Consider the following 27,868-nt stretch of genomic DNA (forward strand, 5'->3'; position numbering starts at 1 on the left):
CAACTCATTGAGACTTCTGCACTTGTCTCCATGAATCTTGGCCCACTCCTCATAAGATACTGCTCCAGCTGTCTCAGGTGTAATGGTACCTTCTCTAGACTGCAGATCAGGGCTCATAGAAGCCACTTCACAATAGACCAATTCTTTGGTGTTTTAGCTGTGTGTTTTGGGTCATTATGCTGTACCCATGATCTGCGGCTGAGACCAAGTTTCCTGACACTGGGCAGCACATTTCACTCCTAAATGCCTTTATAGTCTTGAGATTTTATAGCACCCTCTACAGATTGAAGACACCCTATGCCAGGTGCTGCAAAGTAGCCCCAAAACATAACTGAGCCTCCTCCATGCTTCACAGTAGGTACAGTGTTCTTTTCTTTGTATGCGTATTTTTTGTGTTTGTGTACATAAAGCTGATGTGATTGGTCAAAAAGATGCAGTTTTTCTTATCTGTCCAAAGGACACTTGGCAAATTCCAGTCTTGCTTTTTTATGATTTGCTTTCACCAATGTTGTCCTTCTCAGTCTTCTTCCATCAAGTCCACTTTGGCTCAAATAGTGACAGATGGTGCGATCTGACACTGAGGTACCTTGACCTTGGAGTTCACCTCTAATGTCTTTGGAAGTTGTTCTGTGCTCTCTAGTTACCATTCGTATTATCAGTCTCTTCAATTTCATCGTACATTTCCCTTTTGCGGCCAGGTTCAGGGAGGTTGGCTACAGTCCTGTGGACTGTAAACCTTTGAATAATAGGTGCAGCTGTAGTCACAGGAACCTTAAAGGGGTACTCCGGTGGAAAACTTTTTTTCTTAAATCAACTGGTGCCAGAAAGTTAAACAGATTTTTTTTAATTACTTCTATTAAAAAATCTTAATCTTTCCAGTACTTATTAGCTGCTGAATACTACAGAGGAAATTATTTTCTTTTTGGAACACAGAGCTCTCTGCGGAATCATGAGCACAGTGCTCTCTGCTGACATCTCTGTCCATTTTAGGAACTGTCCGGAGCAGCATATGTTTGCTATGGGGATTTTCTCCTACTCTGGACAGTTCTTAAAATGGACAGAGATGTCAGCAGAGAGCACTCTGGTCATGATGTCAGCAGAGAGCTCTGTGTTCCAAAAAGAAAATAAGTATTCAGTAGTATTCAGCAGCTAATAAGTACTAGAAGGAATAAGATTTTTTTTTAATAAAAGTAATTTACAAATCTATTTAACTTCCTGGCACCAGTTGATTTAAAAAAAAAAAAAAAAAAAAAAAGGTTTTCCACCGGAGTACCCCTTTAAGGTGCTTGGAGATGGTCTTATAACCTTTACCATGCGTGTCTATAATTTTCTTTCTAATCTCTCTCCTTGGCTTTCTGTTGCTCAGTGTGGTACACACCATGACATCAAACACCACAGTGAGTACTCCAACACCCTTTTTAATAGGCGACTGACTGATTACAAGTTTGGAGACATTGGGGGTGAATTGTGGGTTTTTCTGTTTTTAATGGAGCCAACAATTTTGCAGACGTCTGAATGCTGCAAGGGTTACTCCCCAGTCCAATTCTGCTTTTTGGCATTTCAGGGGTTCATTCACTTACCAAAGATGGTCTAAGAGGGAAGATTATCAAGTTTTTTGTTTTTGCACATAGAGAAGACTGGGTGATGCTTGCTTCCGATCCCGGTCAAGTCAGTTACCTACGTCATGGACTTCTCATCTGAATAAAATCCCATGTTTCACAGCTGGGCCAAGTAAGTGGTTTGGGAACCCTGCGTAGAAACCTCTAGAACATATCTGGGAAGATCCTGGTCAGCAAGCCCCAAAATCCTAATTGTAAGTCAGAGTGTGGGGCAAGTCGAGCTATACCCTTACAGTATAGTAAATGTACTGGGATAGCAGGAGACTAGAACACCAGAAAACACACATTTATTCCACATTTAGGTAACCAAATGAATTTACCAATACACTGAAGCAGCAACCTCTCCTCTGCTGCACGCACCAAGAGTAACCCTTGCAGCACCAACAGTAAGGTACTAGAAGAAGGTAGATAGTGAACCCACAAATATTGGGGACAATTTTGAAGGAAGGACAATCCTGCAATAAATCACTGTCTGATCTGAATCAACAAATCAGCGCCCGTCCAACACAAGTGATGATAATGAAGGAGCTGCGTGAAAAAGATGGCCGACATGGGTAAACAGTCCTGGATCTTGGGTGGAAGGTGCGGGCCTTAAAGGTTGACACTGAGAAAAGATGTGGGTGCACTAAAGAGAAAAATAGTTGACAAAGAAAATATGCAATAATATTAGAATAATTTGGGAGCTTATGGTTTTGAGTAGATAACAGAGACATGTGATGTACAGAATCTCTCTGCTTTGTTTGCCTTGTAAAGAGCACATAGGGTACCACAAAAAACCAACAATATTTATCAAATTGTTGTGATATGGTGCTGAGGTAAGGGAATGGGCTAAGTCATGTTTAATAATAACAAAATATTGCTATTGCCAGATTTTTCCAAAGAGACTCAGTTGAATTGCAATTCCTGTAGAGAAGTTAAAAGGGATTTATTCCAGCCAAAAATGATATTTTCTTGATTGTTTTCATCCAAGCTTAGAAAAGTTTATAAAGATCAGAATTTTTTTTTAATGATCCAATTGAAGCAAATAGCTGGCTGATATCACAAGGCCTGTAAAGTGTTTGCAGATGTATGATTCTAAGGGAGGAGAATGGGGGGTAAGTGGAGGGTTGGGGGTGGGGATGACAAAGGATATCGGTCAGCGGTTCCTGTAGCCATCGGTCAGCGGTTCTTGTAGCCATCGATCAGGGGAAGGGGAGAAAGAACTAAGAGTTGTGTGTTTTTTAATTTAATCAACAGACATCTTCCAGTTATAGTTCGTTTACCCAATGAGACAGAATTAAATTGAAACGGTTAAGTTATGAGTGCCAATATACCTTTTCCACGTTCTCTTCTGGAGTGTCCATACATAGCAATACATAGCAGTATTCACTTCAAACTGTTTAATATTCAGACAGCTGGGGTAGATATGTATTTGTACATGAGAAACAGTTCATATTCACATTCCTCCCCTTTTCCTTGATGTCCTGAATCAATTCTTATTATTTTTAATGGACTACACACGAAGTGCCCTTCTATATGAGTGGGGACATGAATTGGGGCTTGGACTTTACTAAGTAGAGTGCACGAGGGGTCATATAGAAGTGAGAATTTTCCTCAGTTAGCTACATTTTTAATGGAGACAGGGTGGAATGATGTTTGGAGAACTATATATCCAGTAAATTGTAACAATATTGCCCTTCATTAGGTTGGTAATGTGGAATATTACTTATCATGCTTGTTACCTTTTTGGTTCAATGTCAAGAAAATGCACAAAGTTTGAATAAAGCATTTCCTTTTAACCCTTATTGGTTAAACATTTTCTCTAGGAAGGATCATATTAGGAGCAAAATCGAGGGCTCTACTACCTACCAGATAATTTAGGACATTAATCAGAAGCCTGTTATATCAATACATCTGTTGCAGTAAAAAGAAATATAGAGAAGAAGAGAATAAGTACTTTGGTATGACTAAGGGTGCACTGCACCTGAAACGTCATTTCCTGTCCACTATCCTGTTTTATATGTCGGTTTTGGAATAGATTACAAGGATTTTATGCAACATTGCAGAGCTGGAGTTTTGCTTATGCCTGTTGTTTAAGGTTGTATTCACACGTACAATATCCTGCGCATATTTGTAGCACAAGATTTCAAGCTGCAGATTTTAAAGGGGTTATCCAGGAAAAAACTTTTTTTTTTTATATATCAACTGGCTCCAGAAAGTTAAACAGATTTGTAAATTACTTCTATTAAAAATCTTAATCCTTTCAGTACTTCTGAGATTCTGAAGTTGAGTTGTTCTTTTCTGTCTAAGTGCTCTCTGATGACACCTGTCTCGGGAACCGCCCAGTTTAGAAGAGGTTTGCTATGGGGATTTGCTTCTAAACTGGGCGGTTCCCGAGACACGTGTCATCAGAGAGCACTTAGACAGAAAAGAACAACCTTAACTTCAGAAGCTCATAAGTACTGAAAGGATTAAGATTTTTTAATAGAAGTAAATTACAAATCTGTTTAACTTTCTGGAGATAGTTGATATATAAAAAGATATTACAGGATACTGTACAGGTGAAAAGACCCTCAAGTGTTATCCTACACTTTCCGTGCTGTGGCAGGCCCAAGGTAAATGAGCCAGTGTGCTGTTTGTCTTTACTCAGGTCACATTACCCTCCATGACATCTTCACAGTAGTCCTATCAATGCATCCCTGGCACACCACAATAGCATCCCTGGAGGTCTATGGCAGTGAAGGAATTATTGATAATCTAAAAAATGAAAGAGTGAAGGTATAAAATAACAATTCTGGGGATCTAGTGCATTGAAAAGGTTGATAACATCCCTGGTGGTCTTGGGGAGTGACCAGGTGGTCTAGGGTAGTAATAGAGTTAATATTAACATATTTGGTGGTCTGGAATAACAAAGTGTCTATGTAATGTATGAGAATGCAGTGGAGAATACATACAAGAAAAGAGGTGCGACAAATAAAATACTCAAAAGCCCCTTAGGGCCTCTATGAGGCTGCGCATTCCATATGTCCACACTTGAATTGCATATTCCTTGTGAGCAATGACAACAGTAAAGTTTATGATGTAATTAATAGCAGACGTGCAAAAGTTCTGTATAGATATAGGATTGTCCCTCAGGAAAATCATCCTCTACTGGACCAAAGGAGCCCCAGCCCAAAAGAAGATATAAAAACACTTTCTAGAAATACTGTGCTTTTTATTTTTTTATTTCACTTTCTCAGCCCATGTAAAGCCCTTATGCATTTTATTGATACATCATCATCTTTCCTCAGTATGACTGTAGCCAAGATTCACATCCCACATCCTCCATAATATTTAGAAAACAAAAAAGAACAAAACAAAAAAGAACATTTCAAGCTAATGCATCATAGTGGCATATGACAGTGATATGATCATTACATCATATTGACATCATATTGTCTGGACTGTACTAAATTGTACACGTGTAAATACTGTATCAGTGACTACTGCGTTGTGTAGATTGCACCATTTCCACGTCTGAAGTCTTCCTTCACTGTGGAGAGAACAGACATTGATTTAGCAGTGGTCTCCAACCTATGGCTTTCATATTTGTAAATGACTGCCCACACATGAATGGGTCACATGACAGGAAGTTTATGCACAGAAAACTGTTGGTACTACTATGGCAACCCCAGAGCAAGCACATTATTGCAGCTGGATATTGAAAAGGAGGTTGCTATTTTCTATGTTAAAATCTTTTGAGACACTCTCCAAATAGGGATGGGCAGCGGTAATTTTTCATCCACCTTTCATTGTCATGAGAAATGTTGTATTTAAAGGGGTACTCCACTCGAAAGGATAGGGGATAAGACCCCTGCAATAAAGCATGCGGCACCCACCTGTTTCTGCTCCGGAAGCGCTGGAGGGTCTGGGTCCCGACCACGGGAACGGAAGTTCGTGATGTCACGACTCCGCCCCCGTGTGACATCACGTCCCGCCCCATCAATGCAAGTCTATGGGAGGGGGCGTGACGGCCCGTCACGCCCCCTCCCATAGACTTGCATTGAGGGGGCAAGACGTGACGTCATGAACGGGACGAACTTCCGTAATTAACGGGACGAACTTGAGCGGGACGAACTTCCATAGACTTGCATTGAGGGGGCGGGACGTGACGTCATGAACGGGACGAACTTCCGTCATGAACGGGACGAACATGAGCGGGACGAACTTCCGTCATGAACGGCCGTCATGCCCCCTCCCATAGACTTGCATTGAGGGGGCGGGACGTGACGTCACACGGGGTCGGAGTCGTGACGTCACGAACTTCCGTCACGAACTTCCGTCACGAACTTCCGTCACGTCCCCTCCCATAGACTTGCAGGGGGCAGGACGTCACGAACTTCCGTTCCCGTGGTCGGGACCCAGACCCTCCAGTGCTTCTGGAGCAGAAACAGGTGGGTGCCGCATGCTATATTGCGGGGCCCCCATCAGCAGGATCCCCGTGATCAGACACCTTATCCCCTATCCTTTCGATAGAGGATAAGATGTCTAGGGGTGGAGTACACCTTTAAGGCCCTACAGGGTAGTTGCCTCTTTCAATACAAAGACAAGTAGCTCTCAAAGATGAGATAAATAAGTCTCCTATTGTCCAGAAACAGTGCCATTCTTGTCTATAGACTGAGTTTGGTATTGCAGCCCAGCCTCATTCACCTAAATAAAGATGAACTGTACCACCAGAAACAACCCATAAAAACAATATACCCCTTTAGGTGTAACAGCCAAGTGAAAACTACATTCCTGTACATTTCCCTGCTCAGCCGAGTGCTGTGGAGCACAGGATAAAAATAACACTGCAGGGATGATGCCAAATTGTAATACACTACAAAGCTGTATCCGGCTGTGCTGGCAGCTGCCACCAAACTACTAGAAGCAAATTTAAATATAAAAAGGCATAGAAGGCAGGGAGACACAATTTTACTGGCGCACAGCTGATACATGAGAAGTGATCCAGGGAGTGTGGAAAAGATATTTTTATCCTACAAAGTCTTGCTGCTTTATCCTTCTCTGTTCTTGTGATAACAGGATGCAAAGATTTCATCTCTATGTGGCAAATGTGTGTTCTCTACGCTCCCCCCCCCCCTTTGCAGATCTGTGTCCATAAACGCAATCACACCGCGTTTTTGCAATACAGCAGCCGGATCTGGCAAGCGGATTTAAAAACCTCCCCCTGCCGTACCCATTCCACACCCTGTTCATTTGAATGAGCCCCATAGACATAATGGGGGATAGTCATCAAAGGATTTAGACTGGTTTTTCCTGTCTAAATTTGTCGCACAGAAAGTCGCAGTCTAAATATGTGCGACTTTTCTGCGACTTTTGCTTTAGAGGATTTTTAGAACATGATGCATTCTAGTCTATTTTAGATGGAAAAATGCTTTGGTGCTGAATTTATCAAAAGCGACTTTTCAGCGACAAGTCGCATCGGCTGAAAGTACGCCAAAATGTCAGACCATGCAGAAGCGGGTTTAAATACAGTCTAAAGCAGTGTTTTCCAACCTGCGGCCCTCCAGATGTTGCAAAACTACAATTCCCAGCATGCCCGGACAGCCGTTGGCAGGTTGAAGACCACTGGTCTAAACCATAGATCCCGAAGTCAGTGCACAGAATTTATCAAGAGCCGTGCGCCTTTTGATACATTAGGCGCACAATAGACCGGCCTAACGCTCTGTAGTTTGGTCTATATTGATGCGGGACATAGACACCTTTGATAAATATCCCCCAATATGTCACATAGTGACTCAGGTCTGCGCATTTCTGGACTGTTTTGTTCCCGGACTGAAAACCATGGTCTGCCATGGTTTTTAGTCCAGCAATAAAACTGATACAGTTCAAAAGTAAGCTGGCTCAATGCAATGAATGGGGTGCGGTGTGGGTCCAGTGGAAATACTCCAGTGGATGGTTTATAAATTCTCCCGCCGGATACGGCTGCCGTAGTGCAAAAACGTGATGTGGCAGTCCCTGATTGGGTAAAGCAGAACTGTAAGTGGCCGCACCTACGAACAGAGGACATATATACCACAGCGATTGCCCACTCCCAGCATTAGTGTCCTATGCCTTGATAAAGCTAGGGTCTCTCCAGCGAAACGTCGGGGTGGATGCTAGGGAGCAACAAATTTTAATTAGCAATAATAGGAATTGGTAGATAAAATAGAGGAGGTTGTATGTTATGTGGGCCGTTAAGATTGGAGTCTCAGGACTCAGAATAATGGAATAAAAGAGTTCCTAACATAGAAGCCTTAGTGGAAATAGAATTAGTGGAACCAGTATTGGACCAATCCAATTCCTATATATTGTGTTTTTGAACACCTTCTTTTGTATTATTTTTTGCACCACAATTTGATTTTAACAAATAATAAATAAAAGTGAAGTTTTAAAAGGGTGACCCTAGTTGGGGGTCTTAGTCCCAGATGGGTTGTTAACCCTGAAGGGAATTGGAATTTACAAAAACGTGGTGTGAACGCACCCTAACATTTGTTCACATTGCTCCTGTTGGCTCACAAGCTGCAGTTGCAAACATTTTGTGAGAACCATATAATGACAGCTTGTCACCTATTCACAGGATGGTTTATAAGTGCCTGACCGGCATGGGTTTGACAGCATGAACCCCCACTGTTTATAAAGACAGGGGTCCTGAGTGCCCGTTTGAATGTATTGGCAGTGAACATTCTTAATGGGGTATTCCAGGAAAAAACTTTTTTTTATATATCAACTGGCTCCAGAAAGTTAAACAGATTTGTAAATGACTTCTATTAAAAAATCTTAATCCTTTCAGTACTTATGAGCTTCTGAAGTTAAGGTTGTTCTTTTCTGTCTAAATCCTCTCTGATGACACCTGTCTCGGGAACCGCCCAGTTTAGAAGCAAATCCCCATAGCAAACCTCTTCTAAACTGGTCGTTTCCTGAGACACGTGTCATCAGAGAGGATTTAGACAGAAAAGAACAACCTTAACTTCAGAAGCTCATAAGTACTAAAAGGATTAAGATTTTTTAATAGAAGTAATTTACAAATCTGTTTAACTTTCTGGAGCCAGTTGATATATATAAAAAAGTTTTTTCCTTGAATACCCCTTTAACAGCTGCTCTATTCAAACTCTATGGGACTGCTGAGGATTGTACTTGGCTATCTTCCCATAGATTTTTAATGAAGAGGTTGTCACATACTTACCTGCTGCCCTTGTGATCACTTAACACCTTACCTGGATGGGTAATAAGTATATACTGTATTATGGGAAAACTCTCTGACTTTCAGGCTGTTGCAAAACTACACATCTCATGCTGTGACAGCCCATGGCAACCCTTTACTACCATTTTCTTCTGATTAGGTTCAAAACTTTTAGTTAATTAAATCCATAATATTTCTTTATAGTTGTTGGGGCCCAGTTTTTTTGAGATTTGGAGCTCTCTGTAAACTGAGCTCTGATCTTCTATAAAGATCTATTAAACAGCTAAGTATTTTGGACCACCGTCATGGTGTTGTATCACTTTAAGCCCCCTCCCTAATTCATAAGTGCAGCCAGAGTTCCTGATGCTTTACCCCAGTTTTGATGCAGACGTGATATGGAACTTACCTGTCATCATAAATCACTCCAATCTACTGAGGCACTGCAAAATGAGTCAATAAAAAGAGATATTAGTTAAACTGTCTCAGATTTTGCATACATGTAAAATAAAAGCTTTTCACTATGTTTTCCTGAGGCTTATAAAACATTAGCTGACAATGTCAAATGTTTCTTATTCCTGCAGTTGTCTTCTGATCCTCTTCTTCTGAGCTGGGGTGAACCTAATGCATGCCTCCTCCTCCCCCACTCTTCCCTGCCTTGACTGATTGATTTACAGGGCTTGTCTTCCAACAAGGTAGGCAGGGAGGGGAGGGAGGAGGAGCATCCTGTGGCTGAGCACAGCCTTTTTTATTTTTTATCTCGGAGTATGCTTTAGAGCTGAAAAATTCCTTCTAAGGCATTTCCCCCAGGACAAGCCCTGTACCTTGTCCTTATGTCTGCCCTGTTAGGGCATAACACACTGATGCCCCTTTTCCTATTATATACTGGAGAGGGGACAGCCAATACAAAGAATGTTAAAGGGGTTATCAAGTTTATAACACATATTCCCTATCCACAGGATCAGGCATAGGTGTCTGATTGCAGGAGTCTGACCACTGAGACCCCCCGTGATCTCAGAATAGGGTGCTGTTTCTCCTCACTGAGCTCTTCGACCCCCACTGGTTATGGCCCATGAGACAATCCACAGGACGCTGTTCCTGTGGATAGTAGGTACATTTTATTAGCTGGATAACCCCTTTATTACAGTGATCCCTCAACTTACAATAGCCTCAACATACAATAGTTTCAACATACAATGGTCTTTTCTGGCCCATTGTAACTTGAAACCAGACTCAACATACAGACAGACAGTCCAGATCTACAAAACCTGTCAATGGCTGGAAGAACTGACCAATCAGAATGGGCATTCACTGGTAAAACCCCTGTATTACTGAAGCGTATGCACTGAATTCCTGTCTGGTAGCGCCTCCCTACAGTACAGAGTGGTATTACATATTATGTACTACTCTTTACTTGTGCCAGGGTTAGCTGCTCCTTTGGACACCAAGAAAGGCTCCATTTTACTTGTTAGGACATTGCCTGTACTGTACAGGACCCTGAAGAAGCTCCTGTCCTCTACATAGACAGTGATTACAGCTCCCAGCAGATCTTTATTACTTTTATATGTAAGGACTTGCTTTATCTGTATTAGTTATCTACTTATTTTTCTTTAATCCTCATTTTTCCTATTTTTGGATGACATTTTGGTGGCTTCAGAACAAATTACCAGGTTTTTATAGAGTTATAGTCTCAATATACAATGGTGTCAAAATACAATGGTCGTCCTGGAACCAATTATTATTGTAACTTGAGGGACCACTGTACTGTGTTGCAGCTTCCCGTGCAATAACAGCTGACTAGAGCACCTAACTTCTGCCCTGAAACAGCTGTGCATTATTAAATACCTGGGTGCCACATCACTGCCCGATTTGGCACCATGGGTATATGTAATGACCCACATGGTTTTAACCCAGCCTTACCTAAAATAAATATTGGGGGGAAGTTATCATTGGTTTTACCCTGGTTTTGTGGTGTACATTTGTCTCACAGTTTGTCTCCGTTGCTGTTTTGAGACCTTTCATTGTGACTTTTGCTTAGAAGGTTTTTCAAAAGGAACATACCAAGTCATGATTTCAGTTGATATCATGCAGTGGTCAGGAATATATGATGTGCGACTTTTCAGTTTGTCACATCTTTTGTTGCAACTAACTTAGGCGCAAATCTACACCATCCCTGATTCGGCTTACAGAACTGACTGTGGCATCCTTTTTAGAAAGTCACACATTTTGTCGCACGGAATAAAAAGTCGCACAAAAAGTCACAGAGGAATCACCCTACAAAGTGGAGTACTGAAGTAAGAAATGCCATCAGCACCAGATTTATCACTTGTCCTGTACCATGAAATAAATCTGGTGCGGGTACACAGTTTCCACTACATGAATTAATGGGGTAAAAAGATGTTCCCCTACACCACTCTTGATGAATTCCCCCCATAGTGCCCATGAAGTTTAACAAATCAGTGGTGGATGAGTCGGAGACATCTTTTTTTTCTCATGCTATCAGTAAGAGCAGAGCTAACGTGACATTTTAATACAAAGTGAATGAACCAAAGACTCACGTCGAACTTCCAGGCGGCATTCAGTCTCAGCTTCTCCATGCTCATTTACAGCTCTGCATGTGTAGACGCCACCATCAAATGTACTGGGCTTCCTCACCTCCAGAGTAAGCACTCCCTGCTTACTGAAGGAGCGGTAACGGGCCTCCCCAGAGAGGTTCATCTTATTCTTGTACCAAGTGATTTTTGGCTACAGATACAAAAATATGTATAAGAAGAAAGTTGAAGCAAAGTTAAAGACACAGAGAGAGAAAGTCTGTAGCAGGGAAAACAAGACAGAAGAAAGAAGAGACTGAAGTAGTGAAGAAGAAAGAAGAAATAAGGGAAAGAGAAGATTAAAGAAATGCATGAAAGTAGAGAGATTGCTTATTTATGGATCGATATTCCTTCACCAATGGTTCAAATAATCCAGATTTGTCAACACTACTGTAATATCTAGGGGGATTCCCCAAAAGAAAGGTCTGGTAAATTACCCAGGCATACCATGACCTTCTTATAAAAGCTGTGTCTGATTTCCTCACAGCAACCAATCACAGCTCAGCTTTCATTTTACCAAAGCTCGTTAAGAAATGAAAGCTGAGATGTTATGTCATGTGGTGGTGCTTGTAGTAAATAGGACTGCAGGAATGGGGAGAGGTAAGTATCTGAAGAGTTTGGTCTTCTTTATTTAGGGGGTCTGGGTTCTGTATTTATTCAAAAAGCCTGGACTGGGGTGTATATTTATTAGGATACTTGGTCTGGGGTATTTATTTAGGGGGTCTGCATTTAAGGGGTCTAGTTTGGGTCTGTATTTGTTTTTTGGGGCTTAAGCCCGCATTAGTTTAGGGTTTGGCCTGGGATCTTTATTTATTTAGATAGAGTCTGAGATTTGTATTTTTAAGAAGTCTGTATTAGTTATACTTATCTGTATTTATTGGGAGATGGGGAAGACTGGTGGTCTGTTTTCAAGGAAAACTGTCATCAGTGTCACCACACTAACCTGCTGGTACAGGTGTGTAGTGCGGGTGACACTGATGACAAGTATACTTACCAGTTCCAAGGTCCCACTGTCTTGCTATCTTTCCCCGTATCTAAGGTTATCATCAGTGTCATCCACTCTACCTGCCTGTACCAACAAGTTAGTGCTGGTAACACTGATGACAGTCTTCCTCTAAGGTATGAATTTATTTAGGGGGCTTGTCCTGGGGTCTGTATTTGTTTAGGGGGTCTTGATCTGTATTAGTTAAGGGGTCTGATATGAAGTCTATATTTAGAAGGTATGGTCTGGTGTCTGTATTTCGTTAGTTGGTCTGGTCTGAGGTCTGTAATCAGTTACCTGTATTACTAGGATTCTAATGCGTTAGGTAAAGAAAGCCTTGTGAGATTTCTCCATTCTCTGAAAGCAATATTTCAGTGATGCGTTGCAGGTAAAAAGCCATCTCTTGTTAATACGGAATCTAGTAAGTATCCAGAACTACAGTATATTATTTCTGCTGGTGCACATACCTTTGGTATACCACGCAAAGCACAGCTGAGGGTTGCATTGTATCCTGCAACTACCGAGCGGCTAACAAGAGGATGTGTGAATTTAGGAGCCTCCGCAAACTCATGTTCTTTGTAGTTGGGAGGTTTGTAGGAAGTTCCTAAGGAATAAAAAAAATACGAGTAAATTCCTACAAGCAGCACTTTATCTTTTCACTTGAAATAATAAAGTATGCTAGAAAGCAAAAGTAGACAATCTATTTGAGCCACCCAAAAAATAAGCTGATCACAGGGTGACCTCTGCTGGGATCCTCAATCATTAAACTGCAGGGTAAACTGACAGCATGTTTTTTAACACCCCTACAGCACCATCACACTAGAAAGTAGAAATGACACGGTGGCTATGCAGAAGAGCAAGGGCCGTAGCCTCTGAGCTCCCAACCTGGGTCTGTTCACACCATCCTGCTACTCTGAATCAAGGAATGAAGTAAAAGAAGACATTTTCAGGGTTAGTGCTCTCCCTTTATTCCTATATTACCTAATGTACCATGGACTTGCACTTGGGAGATTGAGCACCCGTTTGCCTCGACCACGGCTCTGCTCTGTCCTATTGATACAATTATGCTTGGTGTATACCCAAAGAACAGTGCTCTCCTTTCTATACTCTTTTGTGTATTATACTTCCTCATACCATCCTCATACCATACTACCTGATACCATACAACTTCATACAGGGCAGTCACAACCACCTAAGCCACAGTGAGTATTGTGCAGAGGTCTTTTTCTAATTAATAGGACCCATGCACTATACTCATTGGGTGGTGGATGGTTGTCTTGGAAACCTGATCACCCTGCTTGGATGTCAGATAGTGTGCTTGAACTTCTTCAAAAGTAGACCTAAAATAACACACTTACCTACATTGGCATAGTCCATCTTATAGACAAAAACATTTTTATAGATATGTCTGTACTTAAGCATATTCACCTGCTTTCTGGATATATGCACTGTTCTTGGAGGTGGCAGGATTCTCGCTTAAACCACACAAGTTCTCACTGAATACTCGGAAGAAGTACTCATTACCCATGATCAAGTCCGACACAACGCAGTTAAGACGTCTGTAATGTTCATAGACTGTGAACCATTCCTGAGGAATAAACAAGAGATGCATGTGGAATGTCACATGATGTTTTTTGTCGAATACAAGGCCTTAGGTGGCCATACGTTTAAGATAGCTGTTGGCTGGACTCCACCATAAAAATTCATGCTCGATTGAACAGGGATGTTTTTTTTTTTAATAGGAAGAGGAATAAGATGCTTCCAGGCCCTTTTAGCAGTGGCTGATCTCCCAGATAAACTAAGGATTGGGCATACCATTGGAGGGAAAGGCGAGAGACCCCATACACATTAGACAATAGCCTTATCAGGAAGAATTATCTGCACTGGGAATGGCAATTATGTATACAATCTGTATGGCTACTTTTAGACAAGTAACTTTTTTATTGTTGTTTTTTGCATCTCACCATTGTCTTTTTGTCTGCTTTTTGGATAGTGTAGCCAGTAATCTCAGTATTTCCATCATCTTGAGGTGGAGACCATTCCAAGGCAACATTGAATCCCCATATTTCCACAATCTTCAAGTTCTGAGGAGGGCTGGGCTTGTCTGCAGCAGAAGATTTCTATTATGATCTCACTGAAAACCAGTCTCTGGAGTCTACATGGCTTCTCTTTGCTCTGTATGACTTACCTACAATCTGGATACGGATGGTGGCAGTGTCCTCACAATTCTCAATCTGGATTTTAACCTGGTATTCTCCAGAGTGGTGCCTCTCAGCAGTTCTGATGAACAAAATGGTGTCAGCCTCACTGTTTCTGATGCCAACCTGTTTTGGATCAATAGGCTGCCCGTCTTTCAACCAGGTGACCACAGGGCGAGGTTTTCCCTATATTCCAAGAAAGTAATGATGACAGAAATACAACTTATCAAACAGCAATAAAAATGATGGTAGACATACTGTGGGAGTAGGTCAGGCAAACTCTAAGGGATCGAGAGGATAGCTGCTATCAAATCAATGTAAATCACATTTCTAAAGTGATTAACTAGGAGATAGACCGTAGGAGTAGGAGATGTCGGCGCTGGATGAAGAAGCCAGGAGAGTTGATAGCATAAAATCAAGGTAGATTTATTGGATGCAACGCGTTTCGCTGCGCATGCACAGCTTCCTCAAGCTTCTGGAGGGCTGCAGATGAGGACACACAAATTTTCAGGCGCTTCCCGTTGTGTGTGTGCACACAACCAACTCTGGTAAGCGGTGTGGGATAGATCTCTCCCCCCCTCTATGGGCCTGACCTGCTGATCCCGCACATGGAGCGCCTTCTGTTTTCTTTTTAGATTTCTAAAGTGAGAACAAGTTATGGTGGCCAAGTAAAGACCACTGTAATTTCAGGGACCAATGTAATCTGTAAATTCCAATGAATGTTTTCTCCCTGTCACTTAGTGTATATAACTGGTATCACATCCTTTCTTCTAATTTTTTTGACAGTAGTTTGACATTGAGAAGAGGATTATTGCAGTTATCTGCAATTGCCTCTTAAACACACCAGCCCAAGAGATCTTGTTACAGAATTTATACATAGTGTCATTGCAGGGTTCACAGTCATATCTTTTAATATGAATATGAGCAATGCAATGTGATCTGCTGCAAGCTCCAGGACAACCACAGGACACTCAAGTCCTTATTCCCAGTAATTATATCTGTAGCAGTTTTTCATTTCCAACAGCAACTCCTTATCCCATCTTGTATCATCCCTAAGCTCATGTTTCATACGGACACACAGTATCCTAAAATTAACCAGTGCTTTGCCCCTCGCCACCATGTGCTGCACTCTTATGATGCTCAATAATTTCCAAAACCTCACCCCCCCCCATTGTACATTCCCATCACTCATCTGCCTCCACTTGAACTTAGTGTGAAGTACGAAGCAATATTACATTGGCCACTCTACACTTTATTCACTGTGCTAACTTCTAAATAGAAATGTCCTAAACTTGGTAGCAGCTCTCAGGCTTAAAGTGTACCTGTCATTAGCAAAAACATTTAATATAATGTAGAAAATAACATTATATGTATATTTGGAATAAACATTGGTAAAAAAAAAAAAGTGTGTATTTTTGTCCCTGCAGCTATTGCCTGTGTGTCTGTGTGAAGACACAATACAGGAAGTGTGGACAGGACAAGCAGGGCCCTGTGCAGTGAGGACAAGCAGGGCTCTGTGCACTGAGGACAAGCAGGGCTCTGTGCACTGAGGACAAGCAGGGCTCTGTACACTGAGGACAAGCAGGGCTCTGTACACTGAGGACAAGCAGGGCTCTGTGCACTGAGGACAAGCAGGGCTCTGTGCACTGAGGACAAGCAGGGCTCTGTACACTGAGGACAAGCAAGGCTCTGTACACTGAGGACAAGCAGGGCTCTGTGCACTGAGGACAAGCAGGGCTCTGTGAACTGAGGACAAGCAAAGCAAGCAGGGTTATGTGCAGTGAGGAAATGCAGGGCTCTGTAAACTGAGGACAAGCAGGGCTTTGTGCAGTGAGGACAAGCAGGGCTCTGTACACTGTGGACAAGCAAGGCTCAGTGCACAGAGGACAAGCAGGGCTCTGTGCAGTGAGGACAAGAAGGGCTCTGTACACTGAGGACAAGCAGGGTTCAGTGCACAGAGGACGAGAAGGGCTTTGTGCAGTGAGGACAAGCAGGGCTCTGTGCACTGATGACATGCAGGCAGTAAGGCTCTATGACATGCTCCTGGCTTACACATATTTTGATAATTGACAAGCTGGGAGTCTGCACAGAGCCTTGCTTGTCCTGCTCTCACTTCCTGTTTTTGGTCCCCTCAGAGACACACAGGCAATAGCTGCAGGGACAGCATTGTTTTTATCCAAAAATATACAAATTTCTAATCAATATATATTACAAATATACTATACATATAATGGTATTATCTACAATATATAACGTTTTTGCTAAGACAGGTGCACTTTAAATAATATCAAATACGTTTCCCTACTGCCCTTTCCATCTGTAAACTCCCCGCTATGAGGCAAATTTACAGTTCAATATGGCAGATTTTTTGAAGCGTCAATTATAACACACTTATGATCAGGATAACAGAAGTGCTTGCTTCTAAAAGCACCTTTTTATAAAAGGATCTGCTGGAAATAGGTAAATCAGCTGTGTGACTACGGGTCCAAGCCACGCTTGTCAGCGATGAACTCTATGCACGGTAATCCAGTTGGGGGTGCTCAGTCCATATAAAAGTGTAGCAAAGCAAAATAGATGTGTAGAAGAAGGTAGACGGCACTCACCAGAGGTCTGGAAACTTTATTTCTTTATGCTGGAGTCACGGGCAGGTCAGGGGATCAGCGGTGGGCAGGGGGCGTGTCCGGAATGTTTCGTTCATGTGATGCACTTCCTCAGCCAACGCTGGGGTGAGCGTTGGCTGAGGAAGTGCGTCACACGCACGAAATGTTCCGGACACGCCCCCTGCCCACCGTTGATCCCCTGACCTGCCCGTGACTCCAGCATAAAGAAATAAAGTTTCCAGACCTCTGGTGAGTGCCGTCTACCTTCTTCTACACATCTATTCTGCTGGAAATAGGTTGATCATAGGTTGTCTACCTGCTGGAACTCCCTAGTAATCAGCTATATTCAGTAAAGGAACCTGGCAGCAAGTTCTCCTACAACACCATCACAGGGAAAATGAAGTATTACCTGTGGAATTTTGATGTCAATGTCCTGTCTATGTAATGCATTCACATGCAAGGTCTGTAAAGCACCCTAATAGTGTAACTGAAGATATATTTTGCAAAGCAGACAATCTAAATCTGAATACAGGAGATCACAGCCAATTGATCTGGAGATCAGAAGCCTAAAACAGCCAGGATCTGAGAAAAGCTTAAAACCTGGCCTTATATACAAGACATGGCCGTAATTGTTGGCACCCCTGAAATGTTTTTAGAAAATGAAGAATTTCTCACAGAAAATTATTGCTGTAACACATGTTTTGCTATGCACATGTTTATTCCCTTTGTGTGTATTGGAACTATACAAAAAAAAGGGAGGAAAAAAGCAAATTGGACATAATGCCACACCAAACTCCAAAAAATGCTCTGGACAAAATTATTGGCACCCTTTCAATATTGTGAAAAAATAAGATTGTTTCAAGCATGTGATGCTCCTTTAACCCCTTAAGGACCGGGGTTTTTTCCGTTTTTGCATTTTCGTTTTTTGCTCCTTGCCTTTAAAAAATCATAACTCTTTCAATTTTGCACCTAAAAATCCATATGATGGCTTATTTTTTGCGCCAACAATTCTAATTTGTAATGACGTCAGTCATTTTGCCCAAAAATCTACGGTGAAACGGAAAAAAAAATCATTGTGCGACAAAATTGAAAAAAAAACGCAGTTTTGTAACTTTTGGGGGCTTCCGTTTCTACGTAGTACATTTTTCGGTAAAAATGACACCTTATCTTTATTCTGTAGGTCCATACGATTAAAATGATACCCTACTTATATAGATTTGATTTTTTAAGACTTCTGGAAAAAATCATAACTACATGCAGGAAAATTAATACGTTTAAAATTGTCATCTTCTGACCCCTATAACTTTTTTATTTTTCCGTGTATGGGGCGGTATGAGGGCTCATTTTTTGCGCCGTGATCTGAAGTTTTTAACGGTACAATTTTTGCATTGATAGGACTTATTGATCGCTTTTTATTCATTTTTAAATGATATAAAAAGTGACCAAAAAAGCACTATTTCGGACTTTGGAATTTTTTTGCGCGCACGCCATTGACCGAGCGGTTTAATTAATGATATATTTTTATAATTCGGACATTTCCGCACGCGGTGATACCATATATGTTCATTTTTCTTTTTATTTACACTGTGTTTTTTTTTTTATTGGAAAAGGGGGGTGATTCAAACTTTTAATAGGGGAGGAGTTAAATGATATTTATTCACTTTTTTTTTTCACTTTTTTTTTGCAGTGTTATAGGTCCCATAGGGACCTATAACACTGCACACACTGATCTTCTATGCTGATCACTGGTTTCTCATAAGAAACCAGTGATCAACGATTCTGCCTCATGACTGCTCATGCCTGGATCTCAGGCACTGAGCAGTCATTCGGCGATCGGACAGCGAGGAGGCAGGTAGGGGCCCTCCCGCTGTCCTGTCAGCTGTTCGGGATGCCGCGATTAGCCGCGGCTATCCCGAACAGCCCGACTGAGCTAGCCGGCCACTTTCGGTTTCACTTTTAGCCGCGCGGCTCAGCTCTGAGCGCGCGGCTAAAGGGTTAATAGCGCGCGGTGCCGCGATCGGCACTGCGCGCTATTAGAGGCGGGTCCCGGCTTCACTATGACGCCGGGCCCGCCGCGATATGACGCGGGGTTACTGTGTAACCCCGCGTTATATCAGGAGAGCAGGACCAAGGGCGTACCTGTACGCCCTTGGTCCTTAAGGGGTTAAACTCACCTTGGGCAAGTAACAGGTGTGGGCAATATAAAAATCACACATAAAAGAAGATAAAAAGGAGAGAAGTTCACTTAGTCTTTGCATTGTGTGTCTGTGTGTGCCACACAAAGCATGGACAACAGAAAGAGGAGTAGAGAACTGTCTGAGGACTTGAGAACCAACATTGAGGAAAAATATCAACAATCTCAAGGTTACAAGTCCATCTCCAGAGATCTAGATTTGCCTTTGTCCACAGTGCGCAACATTATCAAGAAGTTTGCAAACCATGGCACTCCATCTCCCTGGGCGTGGAAAGGTATCAATGCAGGTTAGTCCAGATGGTGGATAAGCAGCCCCAAACAAGTTCCAAAGATATTCAAGCTGTCCTGCAGGCTCAGGGAACCTTAGCGCCAGCGCAAACTATCTGTCGTAATTTAAATTAAATGAAACGCTATGGCAGGAGACCCAGGAGGACACACTGCTGACACAAGACATAAAAAGCAAGACTACATTTTGCCAAAATTAACTTGAGTAAGCCAAATTCCTTCTGGGAAAATGTCTTGTGGAGAGATGGGACCAAGATATAAGATAGAGATTATTGGTAAAGCACATCATTCTACTGTTTACCGAAAACGGAATGAGGCCTACAAAGAAAAGAACACAGTACCTACAGTGAAATATGGTGGAGGGTCAACGATGTTTTGGGGTTGTTTTGCTGCCTCTGGCACTGGGTGCCTTGAATGTGTGCAAGGCATCATGAAATCTGAGGATTTGCGTCCGAGATCTTGGGTCTTCCAGCAGGACAATGACCCCAAACATACGTCAAAAAGCACCCAGAAATGGATGGCAACAAAGCGCTGGAGAGTTCTGAAGTGGCAGCAATGAGTCCAGATCTAAATTCCATTGAACATCGCTGTTGGGAGAAGGCGCCCTTCCAATAAGAGAGACCTGGAGCAATTTGCAAAGGAAGAGTGGTCCAACATTCCGGCTAAGAGTTGTAAGCTGCTTTTTGAGGGTTATAGGAAGGGACTGATTTCAGCTATTTTTTCCAAAGGGTATGCAACCAAATATTAAGTTAAAGGGGTACTCCCATGGAAAACTTTTTTTTTTTTTTTTTTTTTTTTAATCAACTTGTGCCAGAAAGTTAAACAGATTTGTAAATCACTTCTATTAAAAAATCTTAATCCTTCCAGTACTTTTTAGGGGCTGTATACTAAAGAGAAATCCAAAAAAGAAATGCATTTCCTCTGATGTCATGACCACAGTGCTCTCTGCTGACCTCTGCTGTACATTTTAGGAACTATCCAGAGCAGGAGAAAATCCCCATAGCAAACATATGCTGCTCTGGACAGTTCCTAAAATGGACAGCAGAGGTCAGCAGAAAGCACTGTGGTCATGACATTAGAGGAAATGCATTTCTTTTTTGGATTTCTCTTTAGTATATAGCCACTAAAAAGTACTGGAAGGATTAAGATTTTTTTTAATAGAAGTGATTTACAAATCTGTTTAACTTTCTGGCACCAGTTAATAAAAAAAAAAAAAAAAAAGTTTTCCACAGGAGTACCCCTTTAAATGGGCACTGTCAGATACAAAAACTTTTGATATGTTGTAAAGCATTGCTTTCATTAGAAAATTTTCAGTATTTCATACTGAAAAAGCCAGTCAAACAACTGCCCCCCTGCCTGCTTGGACACATACTAGTCCTGCTGTGTCCATGCATCATATACATCATGGACACACTTCCTTGATTGACAGGGCTCACAGCTGGAGGAAAAATCCTCCCACTGTCAGCTTGTGTCCCGCTACTGTCAGTGAGGACAAGCTGGGAGTTGTGGTTCTGCTAATGCTAGGGGAGATGTGAGCAGACAGCATACTGAGGGAGGGGGCGGAGACCTGCAATGAGGACATGCCCCCTCCCTTTGAGAGGAATTCAGACTAGTGAGCTAAATTAAAAGTATAATAAAAAAATAAATAAAAATTTGATGTACAGGATTAGGTACTGAGTGATATATTTAAAAAATAAATTTTTGTTGGATCTGACGGGTACGCTTTAAGGGTGCCAATAATTTTGTCCAGACCATTTTTGGAGTTTGGTGACATTATGTCCAATTTGCTTTTTTTCCTCCCTTTTTGGTTTAGTTCCAATACACACGAAGGGAATAAACATGTGTATAGCAAAACATGTGTTACTGCAATTATTTTCTGTGAGAAATATTTCATTTTGTAGAAAAATTTCAAGGGTGCCAACATCTACGGCCATGACTGTATGAGAACCACACCCCAATGTTAAGTGAATTTTCAGTGATCTCCATATTAATAGAGGCCAGTAGGTTCTCTTTCCCCTTTAGGCTAGGTTTAAACACAGTTTTTTGCTGGAACTTTTTGGAATATGACCACTGCAGTCTTTGAACCAAAGCCAGAAGTGTATTCAAAAGGAATAGGACATATAAAGGAAGGATTTATACTTCTTCCTACTCGATCCACTTCTGACTTTGGCTCAAAAATTGCAGTGGCAATATTCCCAGAAAAACACCAGAAAGAATCCTATGTGGGAACTTAGCCTTTCTCTCATGGCAGCTGATAAGACTGACAGTGAGAAGTTAAAGGAGTACTCCGGTGCTTAGACATTTTATCCCCTATCAAAAGGATAGAGGATAAGATGCCTGATCGCAGGAGTCCCGCCGCTGGGGACCCCCGGGATCATGCACGCGGCACCCGGTTTGTAATCAGTCCCCGGAGCGCGTTCGCTCCGGGACTGATTACCGGCGACTACAGGGCGGGCGGCGTGTGACGTCACGCCTCCGCCCCCGTGTGATGTCATGCTCCGCCCCCCTTAATGCAAGCCTACGGGAGGGGGCGTGACAGCTATCACGCCCCATCCCGTAGGCTAGCATTGAGGGGCGGAGTGTGATATCACACGGGGGCGGGGTCGTGGCGTCACACGCCGCCTGCCCTGTAGTCGCCGGTAATCAGCCCCCGAGCGAACACACTCCGGGGACTGATTACAAACGGGGTGCCGTGTGCATGATCCCGGGGGTCCCCAGTGGCGGGACTCCTGCGATCAGGCATCTTAGAGATGTCTAAGCACCGGAGTACCCCTTTAAAGGTACTATCATTACCACGTGCCTATGAATAGTCTAAAAAGCAAAGTCAAGCACAGTCTTAAAGACATCAGCAATGAATACCTGGAAGGGTATGACAATATTCACTGTCTCTCCAACTTTTTTCACAAGTTTCTGTCTCAAGAATCGTGGGAGCCAAATCTTTGGTCGTTCTAAAGAAAGATGAAAAGTATAAATCAGAATCCTTTTATGATGAACAAACAATATGAGGGGAATTTATCCACTGGTGCGCACAGTTGCCCAGATTTATCAATCGGCCTGAAACCCTAATTGTCTGTTTTTCCCCACAGTAACCAATCACAGCTCAGTTTTCATATGTTAACAAGCTCTTCTAAAGTGAAAGCTGAGCTGTGATTGGTTGCTGTGGGAAAAACCCGACAATTAGGGTTTCAGGCTGATTGATAAATATGGTCCAGTGTGTTTTTACTGTGCACTTTAACTTGCTCTGAAATTATCATCTGATTTTGCTCTATTTTTATGTTGCCTGTGCTGGCTTCATTGTTTTTCTTCTACACTTCAGGGGGAGTGATTGGCGGATGCGCTGGTTGGTGTGCTAAATAAATTACTTGCACAAAAATAAAGTTTGCGCAAATGTACTCCAGTGACCTGCCGTCATAGAAATGTGTGTAAGCTTTTCACCCTTTCTGCATTTGCATTATCCAAGGGCTTTCTGTCATTTACGCAAATTTATGAAGTGCCATGAAAAATATAATAAAAAAAACACACACTTGCGCAGATGGTTCATGTTGTGCAAAAGTCCACACTAGTAATAAATTCTCCGCCATATGTTCCTAAGCCTAGAGAGTAGTCTGAGGGTTTATCTTCTTTCATGTGATAGATGAACAAGGAATATCCTGGATGGCTTATACACACAGTGGGGGGACGTTATCATTTCTGCACGACTATCTTCGCTATCATAGATCAAAAAAGTTGTGTTTATTGTGGCAGTCGTGTGAAAAATGTATGAAATGTCACCCAGCACTTCTGAATGTGACACACGGCCACATCACCTCAGTTTAGATGCTTTTGTAGTGCTGGCGGCAGTTATTCTGAGTTACGTTTAAAAGTGTCATCATGTGCCAAAGTTGCGAATTTTTAAGAAAAGTCACACTTCATAAATGTCATTCCCCTGCACAAGCTGTTCTAAATTAGGACACTTTACGGTTAGGAATTTAAAGAGCTCTTAATAAAAAGTCGTAGAAAAGTCGCATGCAAACACTGCTGCGACAAAATTAGTGACAAATAGGTTGACGCTACACGCATTAGCGCTCTCAATGAGCGCTAATGTGGGGGCCCTGTGTTCTGGAGATTGCGGGGGGTCCCATTGGTCGGACCCCCCCATGTGATCAAACACTTATCCCGCATCCTGTGGATAGGGGTTAAGTGTTAGAACACTGCAGTTGTCCTTTAAAGTAATGCTATGACAATGAGATTAACAAACATATAGATTAATAGATAAATATGAGATACATAAATATAGGATCACTGATCTACATCATATTCCAGAACCATAGGACTTTCATGCAAAAAACACTCATGCTATTTCAATGAGATTAAAGGGGTTATCCAGGAATAGAAAAACAGAGCTACTTTCCTTCAAAAACTGCTCCCCGTCTGTCTCCAGGTTGGGTGTGGTTCTGCAGCTCGGTTCCATTGAAGTGAATGGAGCCAAGTTTTAAATAGTGTTGCTCGCGAATATTCGCAATGCAAATTTTATTCGCGAATATCGCATATTCGCGAATTCGCGAATATAGCACTATATATTCGTATTTACGAATATTTTTTATTTTTTTTTATTTTTTGTAATTTTTTATTTTTTTTTCACAGTAGACATCACAGTGATCATCCCTCTCTGCTTCCAGCTTGTGTGGTGTAAAGAAGACTCTAATACTACTGTGTGAGACTGGCGTGCACATTTTCGCATATGCGAAAATTTGCATATGCTAATTTTCGCCTTTGCGAATTTTCGCTTATGCTAATTTTGGTTTATGCTAATTTTCGCATATGCAAATTTTTGCATACGCGAAATTTCGCATATGCGAAAATAAACCGCGAATATTACGAATATGCGAATATATGACGAATATTCGCCCATATATTCGCGAAATATCGCGAATTCGAATATGGTCTATGCCGCTCAACACTAGTTTTAAAACCACACCCAACCTGGAGACAGACGGGGAGCTGTTTTTGAAAGAAAATATCTCTGTTTATCTATTCCTGGATAACCCCCTTTAATAACCTGGTAGATAAATAGATATATATTAGATAGCTAGACATAAATAGGATCACTGTTCTACATCATATTCCAAAACCCTAGGACACTTACGCATGATCTCCCGGATAGTGACAGGCTCTTTCATGGTGCATGGCTCACTGGGTCCTGCCAAGTTGATTGCTCTGACCCTGAAGGTGAGTCTCTCCCCAGTAGGAAGATCTCGGATCAGAGAAGATGTTCTTTCAGTCAGGCCTTGTAGTGCAGGGACCCATTCAGAAGCTGCGGATAAATAGCAATGACCCAATGAAGTATATATAAGGAGTTACACAGGAAGAACAGGGCATGGAAACTTCACAGATAGATAGACTACAGTAAATGTTCCGGACCAGAAATGTACTGTACTAAAATCCTGTTAGTACTACAGGAAAAGGTATAAAATCTGACTTTGATCACAGTATCTATAGATGTGCCCTTGTTGTTTCTATTCAGACCTAGGTCCCTTGTAGATGGGAATGCTAAAGAACAAAAAATGATTTCAAATAAAACATGATGCTATCATCTGAAGGTATAGATAGAAGGTAGAACAGCATAGAACGAAGGAAAATACGATCATTTGCCCTCCAATATCACAGGATCAAATGTTTATTAAAATAACAAAACCCCAGCCCAATAACAACGCGTTTCGGGATTCCCCTTCAGCACATTATTAGGATGTCATGACATCCTGTATGACTACTATGTATTCAGACTGTTTACATTTTTGAACAGTTTGTATATAAATGTATAGTATGCCTTGTCTTCCCAATAATCTGATGAAGGGAAGTCCGGAAATTATTAGGCTATGTTTTTGTTATTTTAATAAACATTTCATCCTGTATTCTTGGGGGGCAGGGGAATTATTTTATTTTATTTTTTTGCTATGCTGCATTTTCTGGATACTTAACCAAAGGCGTTTTAAAAGTTCTTCTGCCATTTCTAAGCTCCTCAAGGCCAATTTTTCATATTTCTAAGGTATCACACTATTTTATGCACCACCTCTCTTTGCAGTACATGGACGATGAAGCCAAGATAATAGTTAGGCTCCTTGAGAAGCTGCTTGATACCAATATACTCCTCTTTACCTGTAATGGTGCCCCCATCCTATATTCATGATCCAAATGCATTTTTATTTCTGTGCAGTACATCTAACTAGACTGCAGCATATTCCACATATGTTACATGTGGATTTTGCTGCATATTGTGCTGCATGTTTTCTGCCACTTTACCCCATGCATTGGAAAATCTGCAGCATGCTCATATTACCTTGCAGATATATTTGCTATACATTGATGGGATCTTGAAAAGAACATTTACATGTATTATACTGCAAATGGAAGATATTTGCAAATGCATGACCCTTTCGCCATGTTATTAGTTACTTGGTGTGACTTCTCCCAATCTTCAGAATAAAGGGGACACATTGCTCAACACTCTTAGCGTCTATTCACATGGCAGAAGTTCTGCATCCGTTCCGCTTCCGCATTCATTTGGGTCGTTTCTGACATGTGCAGAATTCATGCGGAATCACACATTCGGAAATTGTGAAGTTTGAATGGGAGTGCGGAATCCCAAATAAGTCTTAATATATTGGGCTTTAATTTGAGGTGGAATCTGTGGGGAATTCCGCATGCCGTGTGAATAGACCCTAAGGAGGAAAAATCTAAGAAGCTTCTGCCACTTCATTCCTGGGACTGGTTTGGGTTCTGGACGCTATAATCTGAATTCTATGGAACATAGCAATGTGATAAAGCACTATATAATCACATATAAAGTCCTGCAGGAACACATGGGAACTGAGTTCCTGTACTTTTTCCACAGTAGGAACAATGTTCCCATTAGCAGGAGTCCTGCAGGACCAGCCCTTGAGTGGAAATCTTGGATGAGTACCAACACATTTTTTTCTCCAGGACTTATAGGGGTACTCCAATGGAAATCTTTTAAATCAACTGGTGCCAGAAAGTTAAACAGATTTGTAAATTACTTCTATTTAAAAATCTTAACCCTTCCAGTACTTAGGAGCTGCTGTATGCTCCACAGGAAGTTCTTTTCTTTTTAAATTTCCTTTCTGCCTGACCACAGTGTTCTCTGCTGACACCTCTGTCCATGTCAGGAACTGTCCATAGAAGGATAGGTTTGCTATGGGGATTTGTTCCTGCTCTGGACAGAGGTGTCAGCAGACAGAAAATTCAAAAATAAAAGAACTTCTTCTGTAGTATACAGCAGCTGATAAGTACTGGAAGGATTACGATTTTTAAATAGAAATAATTTACAGATCTGTTTAAATTTCTGGCACCAGTTGATAAAAAAAAAAAAGTTTTCCACCATTGGTAAGTAATGTTTGTAAGATTAAGTAATGCTTATCACTAAAACCTTTCACTGTAACTTCTTTATACATCTGGCACATCTTTACTGATATTAGATACATGGCCCCCTGTGTCACTACGTTACAAATGGAAAGAGTAAAGTGCCTCATCACTCCTGTCAGATTTATTCGGAGCATCTGTGAATCCTCAGTCGCCCTTCCTACATGCTGGGCACATTGCAGCACTTTGGCTGCTTGCTGTGTCAGGCAGCGAGCACGATAGACATAAGTGTCCTGCCCAAATCACATTAAATCATTATCAGCCAAGTGGAATCCAGAAGTAAATGGATCTTGTGTGATGGGGCCAATGAGCCGAAAAGCTCAGGTGACACCTGATTAAAGATAATAGACGTACCAAGCCTGGATTACCATTAATATGGACATTCCTGTACTTGTTACTGAGCTCCATAGTCTCTAAGTACAAACAGAGTGGCATGTTTATCATGGCCGAGTCCCAGTTCTTAAGATGGAGTGAGAAACACAAGAAGATAAGCCTTTAAGCTGCTCTCTTTCAGTGTCAGGGAGTCTTTGAGGTATTTCTGTGCCTACATTAGGACTGTACAGGAGGGCACTGAAGCTTACTTTCAGCTATAAATGAAAGCTTGCCTGGTCCTTCTGTACTGTAACCTTGTGCTGTTTTCCTTTATAAGTTCAGCTGTCTGTGCTTCAGACTTTTCTAAAATGTAATTTCTGCAACAGGAAGTAGCTATCTGACAGCCACCAATGTCAGCCATATTAGCTCCCTTGGGGCTGATTATCGGTCATCCGGTCACCCAGAAGGTCCTCCTCTATGTTTCTTCTAGGATT

The 27,868-nt window shown here is 41.7% G+C and overlaps 1 protein-coding gene across 1 annotated transcript in view; it reads right to left on the bottom strand.

Annotated features, from left to right (window-relative positions):
- Positions 1 to 4,809: 4,809 nt before the first annotated feature.
- MYBPC3 (myosin binding protein C3) overlaps positions 4,810 to 27,868 on the bottom strand; it is a 182,153-nt gene continuing 159,094 nt past the window's right edge. Inside the window, exons 25-33 of the mRNA XM_056528158.1 lie at positions 24,772 to 24,939; positions 22,506 to 22,594; positions 14,558 to 14,753; positions 14,334 to 14,473; positions 13,798 to 13,957; positions 12,837 to 12,973; positions 11,355 to 11,541; positions 9,206 to 9,239; positions 4,810 to 5,130 (exon numbers count right to left, since the gene is read on the bottom strand). Of these exons, the coding sequence (XP_056384133.1) occupies positions 9,229 to 9,239; positions 11,355 to 11,541; positions 12,837 to 12,973; positions 13,798 to 13,957; positions 14,334 to 14,473; positions 14,558 to 14,753; positions 22,506 to 22,594; positions 24,772 to 24,939 (1,088 nt within the window). The 3' untranslated portion in view covers positions 4,810 to 5,130; positions 9,206 to 9,228. The remainder of the gene's footprint in view (positions 5,131 to 9,205; positions 9,240 to 11,354; positions 11,542 to 12,836; positions 12,974 to 13,797; positions 13,958 to 14,333; positions 14,474 to 14,557; positions 14,754 to 22,505; positions 22,595 to 24,771; positions 24,940 to 27,868) is intronic.

This window comes from Hyla sarda, chromosome 6 (genome assembly GCF_029499605.1).
Source record: "Hyla sarda isolate aHylSar1 chromosome 6, aHylSar1.hap1, whole genome shotgun sequence".
NCBI lineage: Eukaryota > Metazoa > Chordata > Amphibia > Anura > Hylidae > Hyla > Hyla sarda.